Source organism: Hypanus sabinus, chromosome 7 (assembly GCF_030144855.1).
Source record: "Hypanus sabinus isolate sHypSab1 chromosome 7, sHypSab1.hap1, whole genome shotgun sequence".
Taxonomy (NCBI): domain Eukaryota; kingdom Metazoa; phylum Chordata; class Chondrichthyes; order Myliobatiformes; family Dasyatidae; genus Hypanus; species Hypanus sabinus.
This window is the reverse complement of record NC_082712.1, coordinates 154,072,170-154,088,975: the sequence shown is the minus strand read 5'-3', so window position 1 is coordinate 154,088,975 and position 16,806 is coordinate 154,072,170. Positions and strand designations below refer to the sequence as shown.

The following is a 16,806-nucleotide window of genomic DNA, read 5'->3' as shown; positions in this document are numbered from 1 at the left end:
TATTTAATAAGGGCATAAGGGGCAACCTTTTCATGGAGGGTAGTGAATATATGGAATGAGCTCGCAGGGCTGTGGTCTTACCACAGGAAATTCTATCCCTAATGGCACTGAATTGGTGATAGTGAGCTGTTATAGATATTAATTACTTTAGTTATGTGGCTTTTTCAATGCCCTGCAACGGTAATGTCACTGAATGTGTAGCTTGAATATTACCACTAACAGTTGTTGGCAGAATGTTATGGGAAAACAGAAAATTATGTAAAAACTCAGATCAAATAGCATCCATAGAAAAAGAAACAGTTAGAAATTCAATTCTGGGACCTTCCATTAAAATTGAGGGAGAAAGCCTTGGTAGCAGAGAAGGAATTTGTGGGAGTATCTATCACCCCTCCCACTTTCTGTGCTACCTGTGCTACCAAAGTATTTTCTCTATTTTTCAGTTCTGATTAAGGGTCTGGACCTGAAATGTTAACTTGCTCTCCCCTCCCCCCGCATTTTTTGGTATCCGCGGGGGGGGGGGGGGGGGGTTCATTTTCTCAATCCTTGTTATCCCCCTCACAACCTCTCTCTACCCCCCCCATAAGTATGAGATCCTCTAACAATTGAATAATACAAATATTTTTCAGAGCCACACAACTGGAGGTAATATGTACTATTACTTCCTCATATACTCCTCCTTATCCAAATTACTTTTCCAGATGTCCCAAATTATTTCTGCTGCTATAAAAAAATGCTAAAGTTCTTTCCATAACTATACAAACATTAAAAAAAAATTCTACTTCAAATGACATAGTACACAAAAAGGGAATAACTTCACTCAACTCAGCACTGAATTGTTCCCAAAACCTATGGACTGACTTTCATGGACTCTTCATCTCATGTTCTTGATATTTATTGTTTTTTTTCATATTTGCAGTTTATTGCCTTTAGCACATTGGTTGTTTGTTCATCTTGTTGTGTGCAGTTTACATTGTGTTTCTTTGTATTTACTGTGAATGCCTGCAAGAAAATGAATCTCAGGGCTGTATATGATGGCATATACTTTGATATGCATGTACTTAGATAATAGATTTATTTTGAACTTTGAAAGCTGTTTTGTGGTAACACAACAAATAATGATTTGAGTTGTGCATAATTAACCAGAATTATGACATGAACACTTCAAAATAAACCTAAAGATACAAATATTTCCAATGAAAATAAAAAAGATCAATATGACAGCAGTAAGATTTATCACGTCTAGGCTTTCATAATATTACACAATATATCAAAGAAAAGTGCTACAAAGAACTATCTGAAATAAATGGAAGTCAAATTACTAAAGATATTCAGCATACTTACAGCATAAATGTTTCCCAGAGTGTAATGACTTGTAAGAAAATCAGTAGATACATCAAGTGCTGCATGAACCAATATGGCTGCATCTGCTGAGAAATGGGCCCGGTGTAAAACATTGGCTAGATTCATTAATGCTATGTCTTTATGTTGCCTGTTAAAGAAAATATACATGAGCAATTAACTTACTTTAGGTGACACACAACATCAATAAGTGAAATTCATTGTTTTGTACTCCAGTCAACAATTTTTGTCGAACAGTGCTTTACAGAATCTATATTATATAATGCAGCTGTTGCTTGCAATACATCAAGGGAAAATTTCTTCAATATAAAGTCGTGGATTATTTTGTAAACTTGCATCAGATGCAAACTACTTATTTTTGACTGCTTCAGTTACACACATTGAACTGTCTTCAGAAGAGTACAGTATTGTAAATCCACAGTGATTAAGATTTTAGGATTACAATTGTAGAAATGTGATTAGCTCTAAGCACCAATATGCTGAAACCAAAATAGATATGACATGTTCATGTATGTATATAAATCTAATACCAGACCCTCTAGAAAACGGAAAGCAAAAGAGCATTGGATAGTTCCTTATGTAGTTAATTATGTTATGCCTTCGATTGCTTTCTGTTAGTTGGTGGGGTGGGCAATGGAAAACACTAAGTGGTGCAAGTCTGATCATTTGTCATGTCTAACTATCTTCTTAAAGTCCAACTTGATGTATCCTAGCATCTCACCCCTGATAAAGGCAAGTTCAATATTCTTGAACTGAGGAACATAGTGCATCTCACTCCTGCCAGAGATAAAATAAATTCTACTAAAATAAAACTCATATTCCAGAGCCTGGTTACACAATCAAACTGATACAAAACTGATGCTATCTCTGCTATACAAGAATATCAAATACAAAATATTGTAGAATATTGACAGATTTTTCTTTTACTCAGCCTATTATGGCTATAAATAAAAGACTGAAGACATTTTATTGACATTCTTCAGTACATGGGTGTAAAGGAGAACAAAATGATCGTTACTCCGGGTCTGATGCAGCATTAAAAGCACAATAATAAGTATCAAGAACACAGTAAAAAAAAACAATAAACATAAAAGGAACACTATAAAACACAATGTACAAATAATTTACCTACATAGTCTGATTGCACAGTATGCACATAAAGTGATGCCAGGTAATATGTATGTAGTGGCGATTGGGTTGTTAATGCGCGGAGAAACTGACCAGCCTTACTACTTGTGGAATGCATTTGATTTTGAGTCTGTTGTGAATGTGACGTAGCTTCCTTACTCATAGGAATGGGTCAAACAGCACAGCAACAGCGTGGATGGGATCCTGCATGATATTACTGGTTGTTTCCCTGTACCTTTCTTAATACATGTGCTTGATGTGTTACACCTGTGCCCCCCCCCCCCCTTTTTTGAGAATCGCAAGATCGCTATTAAGTCAGGTCAGAAGACCCAGGAAATGAGAGAGGGACGTTTGGAATGTCCTGGCCCCAGCAATACTAAGCCACGGAACAGGTCATTGTCTCTTGGAGACGGAATTGCGTATTGAATACTGTACTTCATGGAAGCCCTGAGGCAACATGGACTGGTTGGGGGATGGCATCATTCCACCCTGAGTGACGTATGAGACCCTGTGAGTGGGGATAAAGATGGTCTGGGAAACAGCCCCTTTAGACGCACCAGAAGAAATGCTAGAACTCCTGTAACAGCTTAATAGTGAAAGCCGGTGGAAAGCCCACGTGCGTCCTTTTCCATTTGCCTCGGAATTGGTGGGTCTTGCCACAGAAGAACGGCTTTAGCTAACACAAAGGAGCACTCAGCCCCCACCGACTCTCGAAGGATTGACATCATAAAAGGAATGGGCAAGTTTAAACACTCTCTCTTGACTCCAACCAAAGGCTGCAGCCTGCAGCTTGAATGAACTAAAGTGACTTTTATACTTCCATCGGACAATACATTATCCCCTAGACAACGACAGAGCTATTTTTTATTGATTATTATTATACCCGCGCTTTTAGATTTAGTATTGACGACGTATATTATCTGCATGTTTGCATTGATATTATTTTTGTGTATTTTATCAATAAATGCTGTTAAAAATAGTACCATCAGACTTCAACGGACCTCTCTATCTTTGCTGGTAAGTGTCCCAGTTACAGGGTACGTAACAGATGGCAGGTAGGTGGGTGACAGTGATGCACTGGGCAGTTTTAACTACCCATTGTAGAGCCTGGATGTCTGCAGCAGTGCAGTTTTCATACCATGCGGTAAAACAGCATGTTACGATGCACTCAAATGTGCATCTGTACTAGGTCGTGAGTTTTGATGAGCACAGAACAACTCTCTTCAGCCACTTCAGAAAGTAGAGGTGTTAGTGAGCTTTCTTGACTGTGGAGATTGTGTTCTGGCACCATCAGAGCTTGTGCAACACGTACCCTTCCAGGAGTTTGAAAATGCTCACTGTTTCCACAGCTGTGCCGCCGATGTGAAGAGGGACAAGAGTGGTGCAAGTTTTTCCTGAAGTCAATAACCATCTCCTTTGAGGAAGAGGTATTTGCCTGGTACCAGGGCTCAAACTCTTCCAGCTCCTCTCTGTAGGCCATCCCATTGTTGTTGGTGATGAGCCCCACCACTGTCAAATTTGCTGATGACACAACAATGTGACTATTCGTGTGCTTGGCTTTGTGTGAGCAGGGTGTACAACAATGGGCTCAGCACACCGCACGGGGAGGGGGGGGCACATGTGTTGAGGATAATGAGGAGGGAGGAATGGCTGTGCATCCTGACTATCTGAGGTCTGTTGGTTAGGGAGTCAAACAGCCAGTTGCACAGTGGTGTATTTACACTGTTACGTACTCACGACACATGACATTGGTACCCTTGTCACGTGACTGGGGTTGAAGCTATACTGGACTTGAGGTAATGGTCTTGTGATGGTGGAGTGACGTCATTTTCCCGCCAGTAGAGATCATGTGACAGGTTTTTTTTCCAGGTTATAAAAGGAAGACCCCACCCTGTGAGGAGGGGCAGTTCGTGGCTGGATTTGCCAAGTTGACTTCATGCTGCTGCGTGATTTAATGTGATGACGCAGTTTAGTTGAAAGATGAAGTTTTATCTAATGCCTAGTTTAAAAGGTCATTGCCAGCAGGTTCTTTACAATTCTGCTAGTTTGAGAATCAGTGGAGAGTGAATATCGGAGTTCGGGAGTTAAAGATCGAGGAGAATCGATTTCTACGGTGAAACGGGTTCGACCTTTGTTTGAGCCTTATTCGGAAGGATTTCGTTGACTATTCTCATGTTAATCCCTGGGAATACCAGAAAGGATTGAGGATAGTGTGGAAAGAAAGGTCAGTGCCTTTAAGCCGTTCCGTTTCGTAAAATTCTTTGTGGGAAAAGTTCGACGTCGGGGATCGAAGCAAAACGACGTGAAAGAGAATTTAAATCGTCTTATAAAGTCTCCCCTTTTTAAATGGACTGTGAGCTTATCGAACTTTTGGCAATACCACTTTAAAGAACTGTTTTTGCAATATCGCTTTAAGAACTGTTTGAGCTGCTGCATAGCAGTTGATTTCCGGATACGTTAGTGTTTGTTTACTTTTGGGGGGGGGGGGGGTTTGTTTTCTGTGTATAATAAACGTGTTGTTTGTTATAAAAAAACCCTTGCCGAACTCATATATTTATTGTTGCCTGAATACGTAACAACACCAAGGAACAGGAGTTTGTTCACCAACGTTTGTGAGACAATAGTGATGAATGCCAAACTGAAATTGAGGAACAGAAATTGTTTGCTAGGTGCATGACAGATGCTACGGCATCTGATGTACAGCAGTTCTATTGGTAAGCATATTGGTGAGTGTCTAGTGTGGTAGGAATGAAATTTTTGATGATAAAGAACTGCTCTGCATGTGGGGTAAACAAGGACATAAAATAAGAGAGGGAGCAGGCCACCTAGTTTCTCAAGCCTATCTTGTCTCTGAATACATTCACTGGTGAAATATCTACGGCCACAGTTCCTTTGTGTGCCAGTTCCACACATCCTTTAGTTCCCTGACTGCTCAAACATTTAATTACCTCCTTGTTATATCCTTGTAGTGGTCGAGATTTCCCAAGGCCTTGAGAGAGAAGACTGCAGAGCTACACTACTCTCTGTGAGAAGGATTTCCTCTGCATCTCAGTTTTAAATGTCGCATTAGTGGAAACATCTCCACATTTACCCGGTTTAGCCCCCTCAGCATTGCACTTTTACTTATTTAGCAATACAGAGCAGAGAAGGCCCTTCCATCCCTTTGAGCCACGCTATCTCAGTAACCCCTGATGAACCTGATGAACCCCAACCTAATCACAGGTTAATTGGTCATTATAAATTATCCCATCTAGTACATCTTTGGACTGTGGGAGAAATTGGGGGACCTGGAGAAAACCCATGGGGAGAACGTACAGAGACTTCTTATAGAACAACACTGGAATTGAACCTTGGAACGCCCCAAGCAGTAATATTGCTACGATATTTCAATAAAATCACTCATCATTTTTCTGAACTCCAAGGAGTTCATTTCTAACCATTCCTGATTGCACAACCCTTTCATTCTGAGAATTAACCAGACAAATCACTTTTGGACTATTCACCAAAACTGAACACAGTATACTAGATGTACCTGTGCAATTGTATCAGTAATTGTTTATTTCTAAACTGCAACCTTCTTGCAATAACTAGTATGCCATTTGCCTTCTAACTACTTGCTGCACTTGCATGTTAAATTTCATGTCATAGACATGGGCCACATGGGTCACTCATTTGCAATCTCTCTTCATTTACAGTGTACGACTTTACACTTCCACAAATTCAACTCCATTTGCCAAATTTTCACTTAGCTACTCAAGCAATCAACACCCATTGTACAGTACAAATAGACAGAATCCCTTTTCAAATATTTTTGTGTCATCTCTGAACTTGTAGACTTCACACATTGCCCCCTCCTCTAAGACTTCAATACAAATCGTAAATAATTGAAGTCCAACAACTGATCAGTTACTTTCTCCTAGCCCGGGGGTCGGCAACCTGCGGCTCCCGAGCCATTTGTGGCTCTTTCACCTCTGTGCTGCGGCTCCCTGTGGCTTTGGGAAATAATTGGTCAGTATTTAATTAAAATGTATTTTATGTTAGTTTGTTAGCTTTTGAAATGTAATTCTAAATTTGAAGATTATGGTGATCTTGTACAATCTAAGTGTGGCGACACATTTCCTGGCACATCCGAAACGGCTCACAATTAGCCAGCATTCCGGCTAAGGGAGATAGCCTACGGGGGTTTGTGAGTACGCGTCTTTTGCAGCATCTGCGTCCATGGGGGCTGGGTTGAGGGAGGCTTAAAAGCAAGGCTGTTTAGTTCGAATAAAGCTATCTTTGACTGCAGTTTACTGACACCGCTACAACGTGTTTTTATCGCTGGCTGTCCAGACGGAAGGTGCTGAAACGCTTTGTCGCGTGTCTGGAAGAAGTGAAAACTGTCCTGGGCAGCAAAGGGCTCACCTTTCCTGAGCTGGAACAGCCAGAGTGGCTGGAAAAGCTACACTTCATGGTAGACATGACAGCGCACCTGAACACGCTGAACACAGCTCTTCAGGGGTAAGGACGCACAGCCCTGCACATGTTGGAGGATGTTTTGGCATTCGAGCGCAAGTTGACAGTGCTTGTCAGAGATTTACAGAAAGGCACTTTGTCTCACTTCCCCAATTTGAGAGAGTTCAAACAAGGTCACGACATGATAATTTCGGAGTATTTACATTCTGCAATCATCGCAATGCAAACATCGTTTGGGAAACGCTTCTGTGAGTTCAGAGAGGAAAAAAACACATTATCCTTCCCGGTCACTCCCTTAAGCATCGATCCTTCCCTACTGAATACGACTGCATTGGCAGGTGTGAGTCAACCTGATCTTGAGATGGAACTGGCCGACATAGCCGACAAAGACATATGGGTGTCCAAGTTTAGACGCTTGACAGCAGACCTTGAAGATGTTGCCCGTCAGAAGGCCGTTCTTGCTCAGAATCACAAATGGAGTGATATTGAAAACCTTCCAAAACCGGACAAACTTGTGTTCGAAACATGGAATGCTATGCCCGACATTTATGTAAACATTAAAAAGTATGCGCTTGGAGTCCTGTCGATCTTTGGATCCACATATGTAAGTGAGCAGGTGTTCTCCAACATGAACTTTATTAAAAACAAACATCGCGCACGCCTCACAGATGACAGCTTGCGATCCTGTGTAAAGATGAAGGTGACGTCATACAGCCCTGATGTGCAGACGCTGTGCGCTGAGGTCCAGGAGCAGAAATCCCATTAACCAAGTATGATAAATATTTTAATTGCCTATTATTTTATGTATATTCATATTTTTTCATTGTTCAGTGAAATAGTCCTTTTATTTTTCAGGCTGACAGCTGGCTGATGTTATTTTTGGTTTGCTGCTGGCGGAAAATTTAAGTTCGGCGTTTTTCATAAATACAAGAAGGACTCAAATAGACATTGAGTATTTTACTTAAAAGTAACTTTCAACCCAACGTCTTTTTCTTGGAGTTCAAAATGTTTTTGTTGCATGCAGAAATGTAATTTCGTTTTCTCTGCAGGAGTTCATCAATTTCATAAATGCAACACATTATAGTTTGTTTATACATAGCATAAAGGCAAAAAAAACGTTGTATGCAGTGTTATTTCATTTTAAATGTCAAACGGGTTTTGCGGCTCCCAGTGTTTTCTTTTCTGTGGGAAACGGGTCCAAGTGGCTCTTTCAGTGGTAAAGGTTGCTGACCCCTGTCCTAGCCAAAGACTCAGTTATTCTCACTCCTTTGCTTTCTAAGTGAAAACTGGTATTTAATCCATGTTTACACAATAACTGCCATACAAGAAGATGCATGTAATTTACATCTCAATTTTTGCTTTATAAAAGGTAATTCCTCCTACTTACCATTCCCTAGAAAGCAAATGTGGCAAGTAATCATTACATCCTTGGTCATATTGGTTGAAGGAGAAATGAAGCTGAGGAAAGCAGCACATAGGTACTATGGCTCTCATTAGCAGAATGTTTTTCACATGTCTGATGCTTACCGTGGAGAGAAGTGCAGTGCCCGAATAACACATTCCACTACATGGTATGGCTCATTTTTCATCCTCCAGTAAAAGGAAGCCAAATTATATAGCACCCATGAAGATGTATTCTATAAGAATAAGAACATTTCAATAATGGAAACAGCATTAAGAGCAATAGCTAAACCTGGATTTTTGAAATCTTCCACTTCAATTCCTTACATGAACCCCAATTAAAGATTACTTGACACCTTTGCAAATGATGTAAAAGCAGTAGAAAAACAATTAAACAGTTGTTTACACCAAGACTGCAAAATTTAATAATGTAATGATTTACTGGTGCATTCAAATAACAGACTTTAGAATTGTTTCAGATCTATGGTCATATTCTGTTTAACACAAGTTCACTAAAAAGTAACTCATTTCCTATGTACACTTCTTTTTAAGAAAACTACATAACATTATGCAATCAAAGAAATAGTGATAAAATGCTTCATACACACTGTTCTTTCTGAAATTGTGTTTCCAAAACTTCAACATTAGTAATGTAGGGGATCAAATACCCAATTTATTTATCCTGCTTTAACGATCATTTTTAGATAATTTGATAAACATGACACCATCTTCCTACAAAAATCCCATTACCAGCTGAGGAAAATCAATGCTGCTGGAAGCTGCAGAGGCCAAACCCAGGCTAACTCTTCCCCTTAGGACTAGCAGATTAATGGAGAAGTGGCTTACATTGAATTAGATGTAAAGTGATATGATTAGAGGTGACTGCAGATATTTGCTGCAATCTCAAATTCACAATTAAATCACTTTTCAAATAATATTTTGGAAATACCAAATCAAGGTACTCAACTTTTTCAACAACTCATTTTATAAGTAAGTAATGGCAATTGTTTTAAAAATTTATTTCAATGGCTTTGCCACATGATACACATCAAACATCCGGTGGGATGCAATTTAATATAAAAATCAGCTGCATATTCTACCATAAAATATGTAAATCACTGTTGTATTACTTTTATAAAATAAATGCTACCAAAAATGATAATATGAATTTCAAAGTAAATCCAGCCACCTCCATATCATGGAGGATTTGCATTTCTTAAAAGCAATCCTTATTGTAAATTTCTGTGATGTAAAGCTGTGTCATCTGTGCATGTCAAGAAATGCAATTTGAAAAGTGTTGATTTATTTACTTTCTTTTTCCCTCATAAATGCCATGAGAATGAATTCTATTTTGATTCAAATCTTTGGGCAGTGACTTGTAAGTTCGAATTTCCATAAGCTGAATGGTCATAATGTTTGGGAGGTCAGGGTGTCGCTTTTAGCTTGACTGGCATCTTCAGAGAGAAGTAATACGGTTAATTAACCCCTGAAAAGGCAACATTAGCTGTAAAATGGTTATCTGGTCCATTTGCACTTTTCAGCTCTGCAGCCCTTCAACTTAAGTGCTGAAATGTGTGATGCCAATCAGCCATTTCACAACAGATGCAAGTTCTTTAAACAAAGGGAGGATTTTTTGCATTTTACACCTATTTGACCAAACTCTTAACAGTTTGAGTAAACTAATTTCTTCTAAATCTAACCTCTAATCCTTCTACCAATTATTTTAAACAGAAATTATTTATGAGACAGGCACCTTGGATAAAATATTTAAGTGGTGACACTAGGAAAGGTTGGCTGTTTACCAGAGCAGAAAAGGTTAAGATTTGATAGAGCCATTTAACATCATGAACAGCATTAGTGACATAATAATGAGAAAGTGTTCACAGTAGAGTTACAAAGACAGAGAACTAACTGAGAAAAGCAGAGGAAGATGTATTTCCCAAAACATGCACTTACTGCCAATCTGATTCCAACTGCATGAAAAGGTAGTGGATGTAAATGCTTAAGCAAAATGAATATAATATAGAATTTAAAAAGATGACAAAGTAATGGTCAAGTATGTGAAATATGACTAATTGTCCAACTCTTTCAGTCAGCAAAATCAACTACATACAGTGCCTATAAAAAGTATTCACTTCGCTTGGAAGTTTTCACGTTTCATTATTTTACAACATTGAATCACAGTGGATTTAATTTAGTTTTTTTTTGACACTGAAAGACTTTTGTGGTCAAGGTGAAAAAAAGATCTCTACAAAGTGATCTAAATTAATTACAAATATAAAACTCAAAATAACTGATTGCATAACTATTCACCCCCTTTAATAAGATACACTAAATCATCACTGGGGCGGCCAATTGGTTTTAAAAGTCATATAATTAGTTAAATGGAGATCTGTTCTTGGAGGACCGTGTGCAGTCGAGATGCTTCAAATGACTAGTAAAGATACATCTGTATCTGGAAGGTCCAAGTTAGTATTCTGGGAAAAACTACACCATGAAATCAAAAGAACACTCCAAGCAACTCCACAAAAAGGTTACTGAAAAGCACAATTCAGGAGATGGATACAAGAAAATTTCCAAGTCACTGATTATCCCCTGGAGTACAATTAAGTCAATCATCAAGAAACAGGAAGAATATGACATAGCTGTAAATCTGCCGAGAGAAGGCAGTCCTCAAAACCCAAGTGACCATGCAAGAAGAGGACTAGTGAGGGAAGCAACCAAGAGACCTATGACAACTCTGGATGACTTACAAGCTTCAGTGGCTGAGATGGGCAAGATTGTGCATACAACATCTGTCACCTAGGTAATTCATCAGTCGCAGCTTTTTGGGAAAGTGGTAAAGAGAAAGCCACTGTTGAAAAAAAACACATGGAATCTCGGCTAGAGTTTGGCCAAAGGCATGTGGGATACTCTGAAGTCAGATGGAAGAAGGTTCTATGGTTTGATGAAACGGAAATTGAACTTCTTGGCCATCAGACTAAATGCTATGTTTGGCATTACTAAATACTGACTTGAAAGGGGTAAATACTCATGCAATTGATTATTTTGTGCTTTATATTTGTAATTAATTTATCAGTTTGTAGAGATCTGTTTTCACTTTAACATGCGAGAGTCTTTTCTGTTGATCAGTATCAGAAAAGCCAAATTAAATTGACTGTGATTCAATATTGTAAAATAATAAAACATGAAAACTTTTAAGATACAGGGGGTGTGATTACTTTTTATAGACACTGTAGCTGTATTGATCCATCACATCCAGGCACATTACAAGGAACATGTATGCAAGTAATCTTAAATGATGACCTATGACAGCTGATACAACAAATAATTAAATAAAGATTCAAGTTATACCTTTAGCAACGCTGCATTAATTCTGTGGCCTATTTCTTCAATACTTCTACCTAATTTTCTTGACAAGCTGATGAAGATTGGATCCTCTTTTGATAATACTGGTGCTGTAAGGTTAATTCGTTCTTGGATACCCTAGGAACAAATTTTGCACTTACTACAAATCACTTTGATTTTCAAATCCCAAAATTGGGCATAGCAAAATGCTTTGCATATTTTCCACACAAACCAAATCCATTCTGTTCGATGTAAATAGCTCATACCATTTGCAATAAACCAATAAGGATATGAATGACTTTCTTACTCTTTATAAACATACAACAATGGCAACAGTCACTACAAAGGTTGATTAGGTTGTGGGTAAGTTTAAAATCTTCTCTGCTGGCATTCATAACTCCTATATACAGTGGAAAATTTCCTAGTATCATTATTTTTTTTTTAATTCTGTACAGTGAAAAACAGAGTAAATTTATATTTCATTCAGAGTGATAATATTGTAGGATATAAAACAACATTCACTAATGACTCAGGGCAGTTTACAAAGGTTTCACATTGGTATCTTACAAACAAAGAGAAAATTTTAAGTTCCCTAAACTTGGATGATTTGAACTCAAATCCCAAGGGTGAAAATGGCATTTAGTATTTAGCCCAAAAATATATGTGAAGGAGTACAAGGGGAACAAAAAGAGAGTAAACATATTCACAGTCATTCATATAATTTCAAGGAAATCTAGTCTTTACAAGGAAAATAAAGTTTCAATGATGCATATAAAGGAATATTTTAGAAGTATCTGTGTAAACAATATAGCTTTATATTTAGAGTCAGTAAGTCACTTCATTGTGAACATTTCTACATTCTTACAATAAGATCTTATCTTTAACTGCTAACCCAATTTTTTTAAGCACTTCAATCTATACTCTGTTCTTAGCAAAAAACAATGAGACACCATATTTAATGAACAATACTATACAAATTTAACTTAATATATAATTTTTTTCAGAACTGTCAGGAATTTAAAAAATATTTCATCTCTAAAAAAGGAATTTACCCTTAAGTGCTGAAAGGCATGAATACTAAATGGAAGTTCCATTATTTTTGTACAATCTGGTGTTTCTAGATTTGGAGGTGATGGAGTCTTTGCATCAATGTATTCTTCAGGACTAGAATAAAAGAACAAATGATCAAATCAGATGTTAGAAAAGCTGCAGCAACATACAAAAAACACTGGAAGCAAAGCTGATTTGCATATACACATAAATGTAATTAATACAAAAAATTGGTTTAAAAGAACTAACACTTGCAAATAAATTTGTCATTTTTTAAGTGATGTGCTATGTACAAAAACTCGCTTCAACAGTCTGTGGTATTCACCTGCTTTAAGCCGACTTTAATTACACCTGTGCCCAAGAATAACGAGGTAACCTGGTTCAATAGCTATAGTCCAGTAGCACTTAAATCCATAGTGATGAAGTGCTTTGAGAGGCTGTTGATGAAACAACTCCTGCTGAGAAACAAATTGGATCTACTCCAATATGCCTAGCACCACAAAAGAACAGCAGATGCCATCTCATTGGCTCTTCACTCAACCCTGAGACATCTGGACAGGGAAGATGCATATATCAGGATGCTCTTCATTGACTACAGCTCCACATTCAACACCATTATCCTCTCAAAACCAATCAATAAGCTCCAAAACCTAGTCCTCAATACCTCTTTGTACAACTGAATCCTCAAATTCCTCAATTGCAGACCTCAGCTAGTTCAGATTGGCAACACTATCTCTTCCACAATTACTATCAATACAAGTGCACCACAAGACTATATGCTTAGCCCCCTGCTCTACTCACTTTATGCTTATGACTGTGAGGCAAAGTACAGTTCCAATGCCGTATTTAAGTTTGGTGATGACATCACTGTCATTGGCAGAATCAGATGGTGACAAATAAGAAAATAGGAGGGAGATTAAAATTCTAGCTGAAAGGTGCCACAACAACCTCTCATTCAATGCCAGCAAAACCAAAAAGCTGATTATTGACTACAGGAGGAAACTAGAGGCTCATGAGCTAGTCTTCATTAGGGAATTAGAGGTGGAGAGGGTCAGCAACTTTAAATTCCTCAACACTTAGAGGATCTGGCCTGGGTCCAGCATGTAAATGCCATTAAAAGGAAGGCACAGTAACAGTTCTGCTTTCTTAGATGTTTGTGAAGATGAGCAAGTCTATAGATATGTGGAGAGTATACTGTCTGGTTGTATTGCGGTCTGTTTTGGAAACACCGAATCCTTTGAATAGAAAAACCTACTAAGAGTAGTAGACACAGCCAGATTCAGGAAGTTATTTCCCCTCCAACCATCAGGCTCTTGAACCAGAGGGGATAACTTCACTCATCCCAAATGAACTGTTTCCACACTTGTGGACTCACTTTCAAGGGTTTTCCAACTCATATATTCATGAATCTGCTGTGTGGGTCCTGAATCTCCTGTAACGCCATCCTGATGGTAGCAGTAAGAAAAGAGCATAGCCTGGATAGTGGGGTCCCTGATGATAAATGCTCCTTCCCTGCAACAGTGTTCCTTATAGATGCACTCAATGGTGGAGTAGGCTTTACCCTTGATGGACTGGGGTGTATCTATTACTGAAGTATTTATTATTATTAGCTTTTTTTCGTTATATTTGCACAGTTTGTCTTTTGCACATTGGTTGTCTGTCCGTCCTTGTTCGGTGCGTTTTTTATTCATTCTGTTGTGCTTATTTTTATTTACTGTGCATGTCCACAAGAAAATGAATTTCTGGGTAGTATATGGTGACCTATAGGTACTTTGGGAATAATTTCACTTTGAATACAAGGTGGATGGTAACAATCTTTTCTCCAAGGTGGTTGAGTCCAAAACTAAGGGAGATGAGAGGGGAAGGTTTAAAAGGGACCCGAGAAGCAGTTTTCTCATGCACAGGATGGTGAATATACGGAATGAGATGACAAAGGAAATGGTTGAGGCAAGTACAATAGCATTATTTAAAAACATATCTCTAGGAGAGGTACATGGAGGGGCGTGCAGACATATGGGCCGAACACAGGAAACTGGGACCAGCTGGGTGGACAAGCCAGTCAGCATGGAGTTGTTGGGCCTGTATCCATGCTGTTTGCTCTGTTTGCATTTAATCCCTTAAGCCTGCTTTCCCATAACTTCATAATACCAATTATAATCAACAAACTTTAATAACCTCCTTTCATGTAAGTATTAGCCTTAAAAATATTCAAGGCCTCCCTTTCTCAAAATGTTTTTGGAAGTAGAGTTCCAATGACAGAGCATTCCAAGAGAAAAATATTCATTTGACTTCTCTTACGTTGGTGAATCCTTATTATTAAACAGGGTGCCATAGTACTGTAGCGATGCTATTACAGCTCACGGAATTCCGGAATTCACAGTTCAATATTGATGCTGGAGACTCTCTGTACATCCTCCCTGTGGAATGCATGGGCTCTCCCTGGGTGCTTCAGTTTCTGCTTACAGACCAAAGATGTACTGGGTAGGTTAAATGCTCATAGTAAATTGTCCCATGATTAGGTTAGGGTTAATCAGAGTTGTGGAGTTGCCAGCAAAGTGTGGCTTGAAGGACCAGAAGGGCCTATTCCACCTTATTGCTAAATAAATAATCCATCAGCCAACCCTACCCTTACATTATGCCACCAGAGGAAACATCACCTTCACATTTCCTGCTGCGAAATCCTCTCAGCATCTTGCATCTTTCAATCAATTTGGAATCTCTTCCAAATTCCACAGGATACAAGCCTCCGTCATAGAAACCTTCTTCATAACACAACCCACCCATTTTAACTAACAGTCTCGTAACCTTCTCCAAACTGTTTTCCAACACTTTTAAATCCTTTCTTAAATAAAGAGACTATTTACACAGTGCTCTTTGAGCTGATCTTACCAAACCCCTAAATAAAATATAACCATACAATAGCAGTTCTTTAATTTTTCTAATTACATATTCGTGTTTTGGATTTCATGCATGGGAATATCCAGATTAGCTTGCATCTCAGAGCTCTAAAAGTTACTTAAATAATCGTCTTCGTTTATACTTTTTCTGCCAAAATTAATTTCACATTTTTCCTCCATAATGAATATTTTCATTTTTTCATATTAAACTTCCATTGGCCAGATCTTTGCTTACTCACTTAAATTAGCCATATCCTTTGTAGTCTCCTCATAGACACTTTGAAACCTATTTTACTATTCATCTGCGTATCACCTGCAAATTTAGTATACTTTTGATCCCTTCAACAAGGTAGTTGATACAAATCATAAATGTTAAGGCCCTGCATGGATTCCCTGGGCACCAATGAGAAAAAGAGTCATTCGTGCTCAATCCACATTTCCTGTGAGCCAGACAATCTTTTACCAATGCCTCCTACATAATGGGCTCCTATTTTCTGCAATGACTTGAACATTAAATGCCCTGTGGAATCCAGGCAGAACATTCCATTGGTTTCATTTTATCTAGAGAATATGCTGCTTCATCAGAGAACTCTACAAAAAAATCGGTCACACATGATTTTCATTTTTAAAAAAACATACCAACTTTGCCAGTTACTTTTTTTTAAAATACAACACACAAAATGCTGGAGAAACTCAGCAGATCAGGCAGGCTTCTAGCCTTTGTTGTAAAGATCAAATCTTCATTGCCTTCCTATAGTTAATATAAAATGGTCCACTTCAAGATGGTGGAGTTAAACAAATAATATTATAAAAAATATTTTATTTTTAAAGAACAAACCTAATATCCTTGCTCTCCAAGGAAATATATGTCCCATCATAAAGGTCAAGGTCCCCAAGAGGAACTTTAGCTTTAATGCAGTCGGAATCTTCTTTGTAATGTCTCTGTTCCAAACCTGTGTCTCGGTCTTCATTTTCTTCTATATGAATTTTTTGAGCAACTAAATGTTTCTGTATTCAAAGAAAGTGAATGATTAATTTCAATTGTCAAAAACTTATTTTGATGGAGTTACATTTTAAACAATCAAAAAATTGTGCATCTATTATTCTAAATTTCCCCAGAAAATAAGGCAACTTTTAATAATAAATGAGGCTTAAAATTTATAACTAA

General features: G+C 38.1%; 1 protein-coding gene across 2 annotated transcripts in view; it reads right to left on the bottom strand.

The window, feature by feature from the left end:
• Window positions 1-16,806, bottom strand: part of ttc17 (tetratricopeptide repeat domain 17) — an 83,608-nt gene that overhangs the window by 56,888 nt on the left and 9,914 nt on the right. The window contains exons 1-6 of one of the 2 annotated variants that reach the window (XM_059975971.1): window positions 16,477-16,611; window positions 15,040-15,196; window positions 12,744-12,855; window positions 11,698-11,829; window positions 8,470-8,579; window positions 1,342-1,489 (exon numbers count right to left, since the gene is read on the bottom strand). In XM_059975971.1, coding sequence (XP_059831954.1) covers window positions 1,342-1,489; window positions 8,470-8,579; window positions 11,698-11,829; window positions 12,744-12,785 — 432 coding nt within the window. In that variant the 5' untranslated portion in view covers window positions 12,786-12,855; window positions 15,040-15,196; window positions 16,477-16,611. Of the gene's footprint in view, window positions 1-1,341; window positions 1,490-8,469; window positions 8,580-11,697; window positions 11,830-12,743; window positions 12,856-15,039; window positions 15,197-16,476; window positions 16,647-16,806 lie in introns of those variants that run through there. The other variant, XM_059975970.1, reaches the window with a different exon arrangement.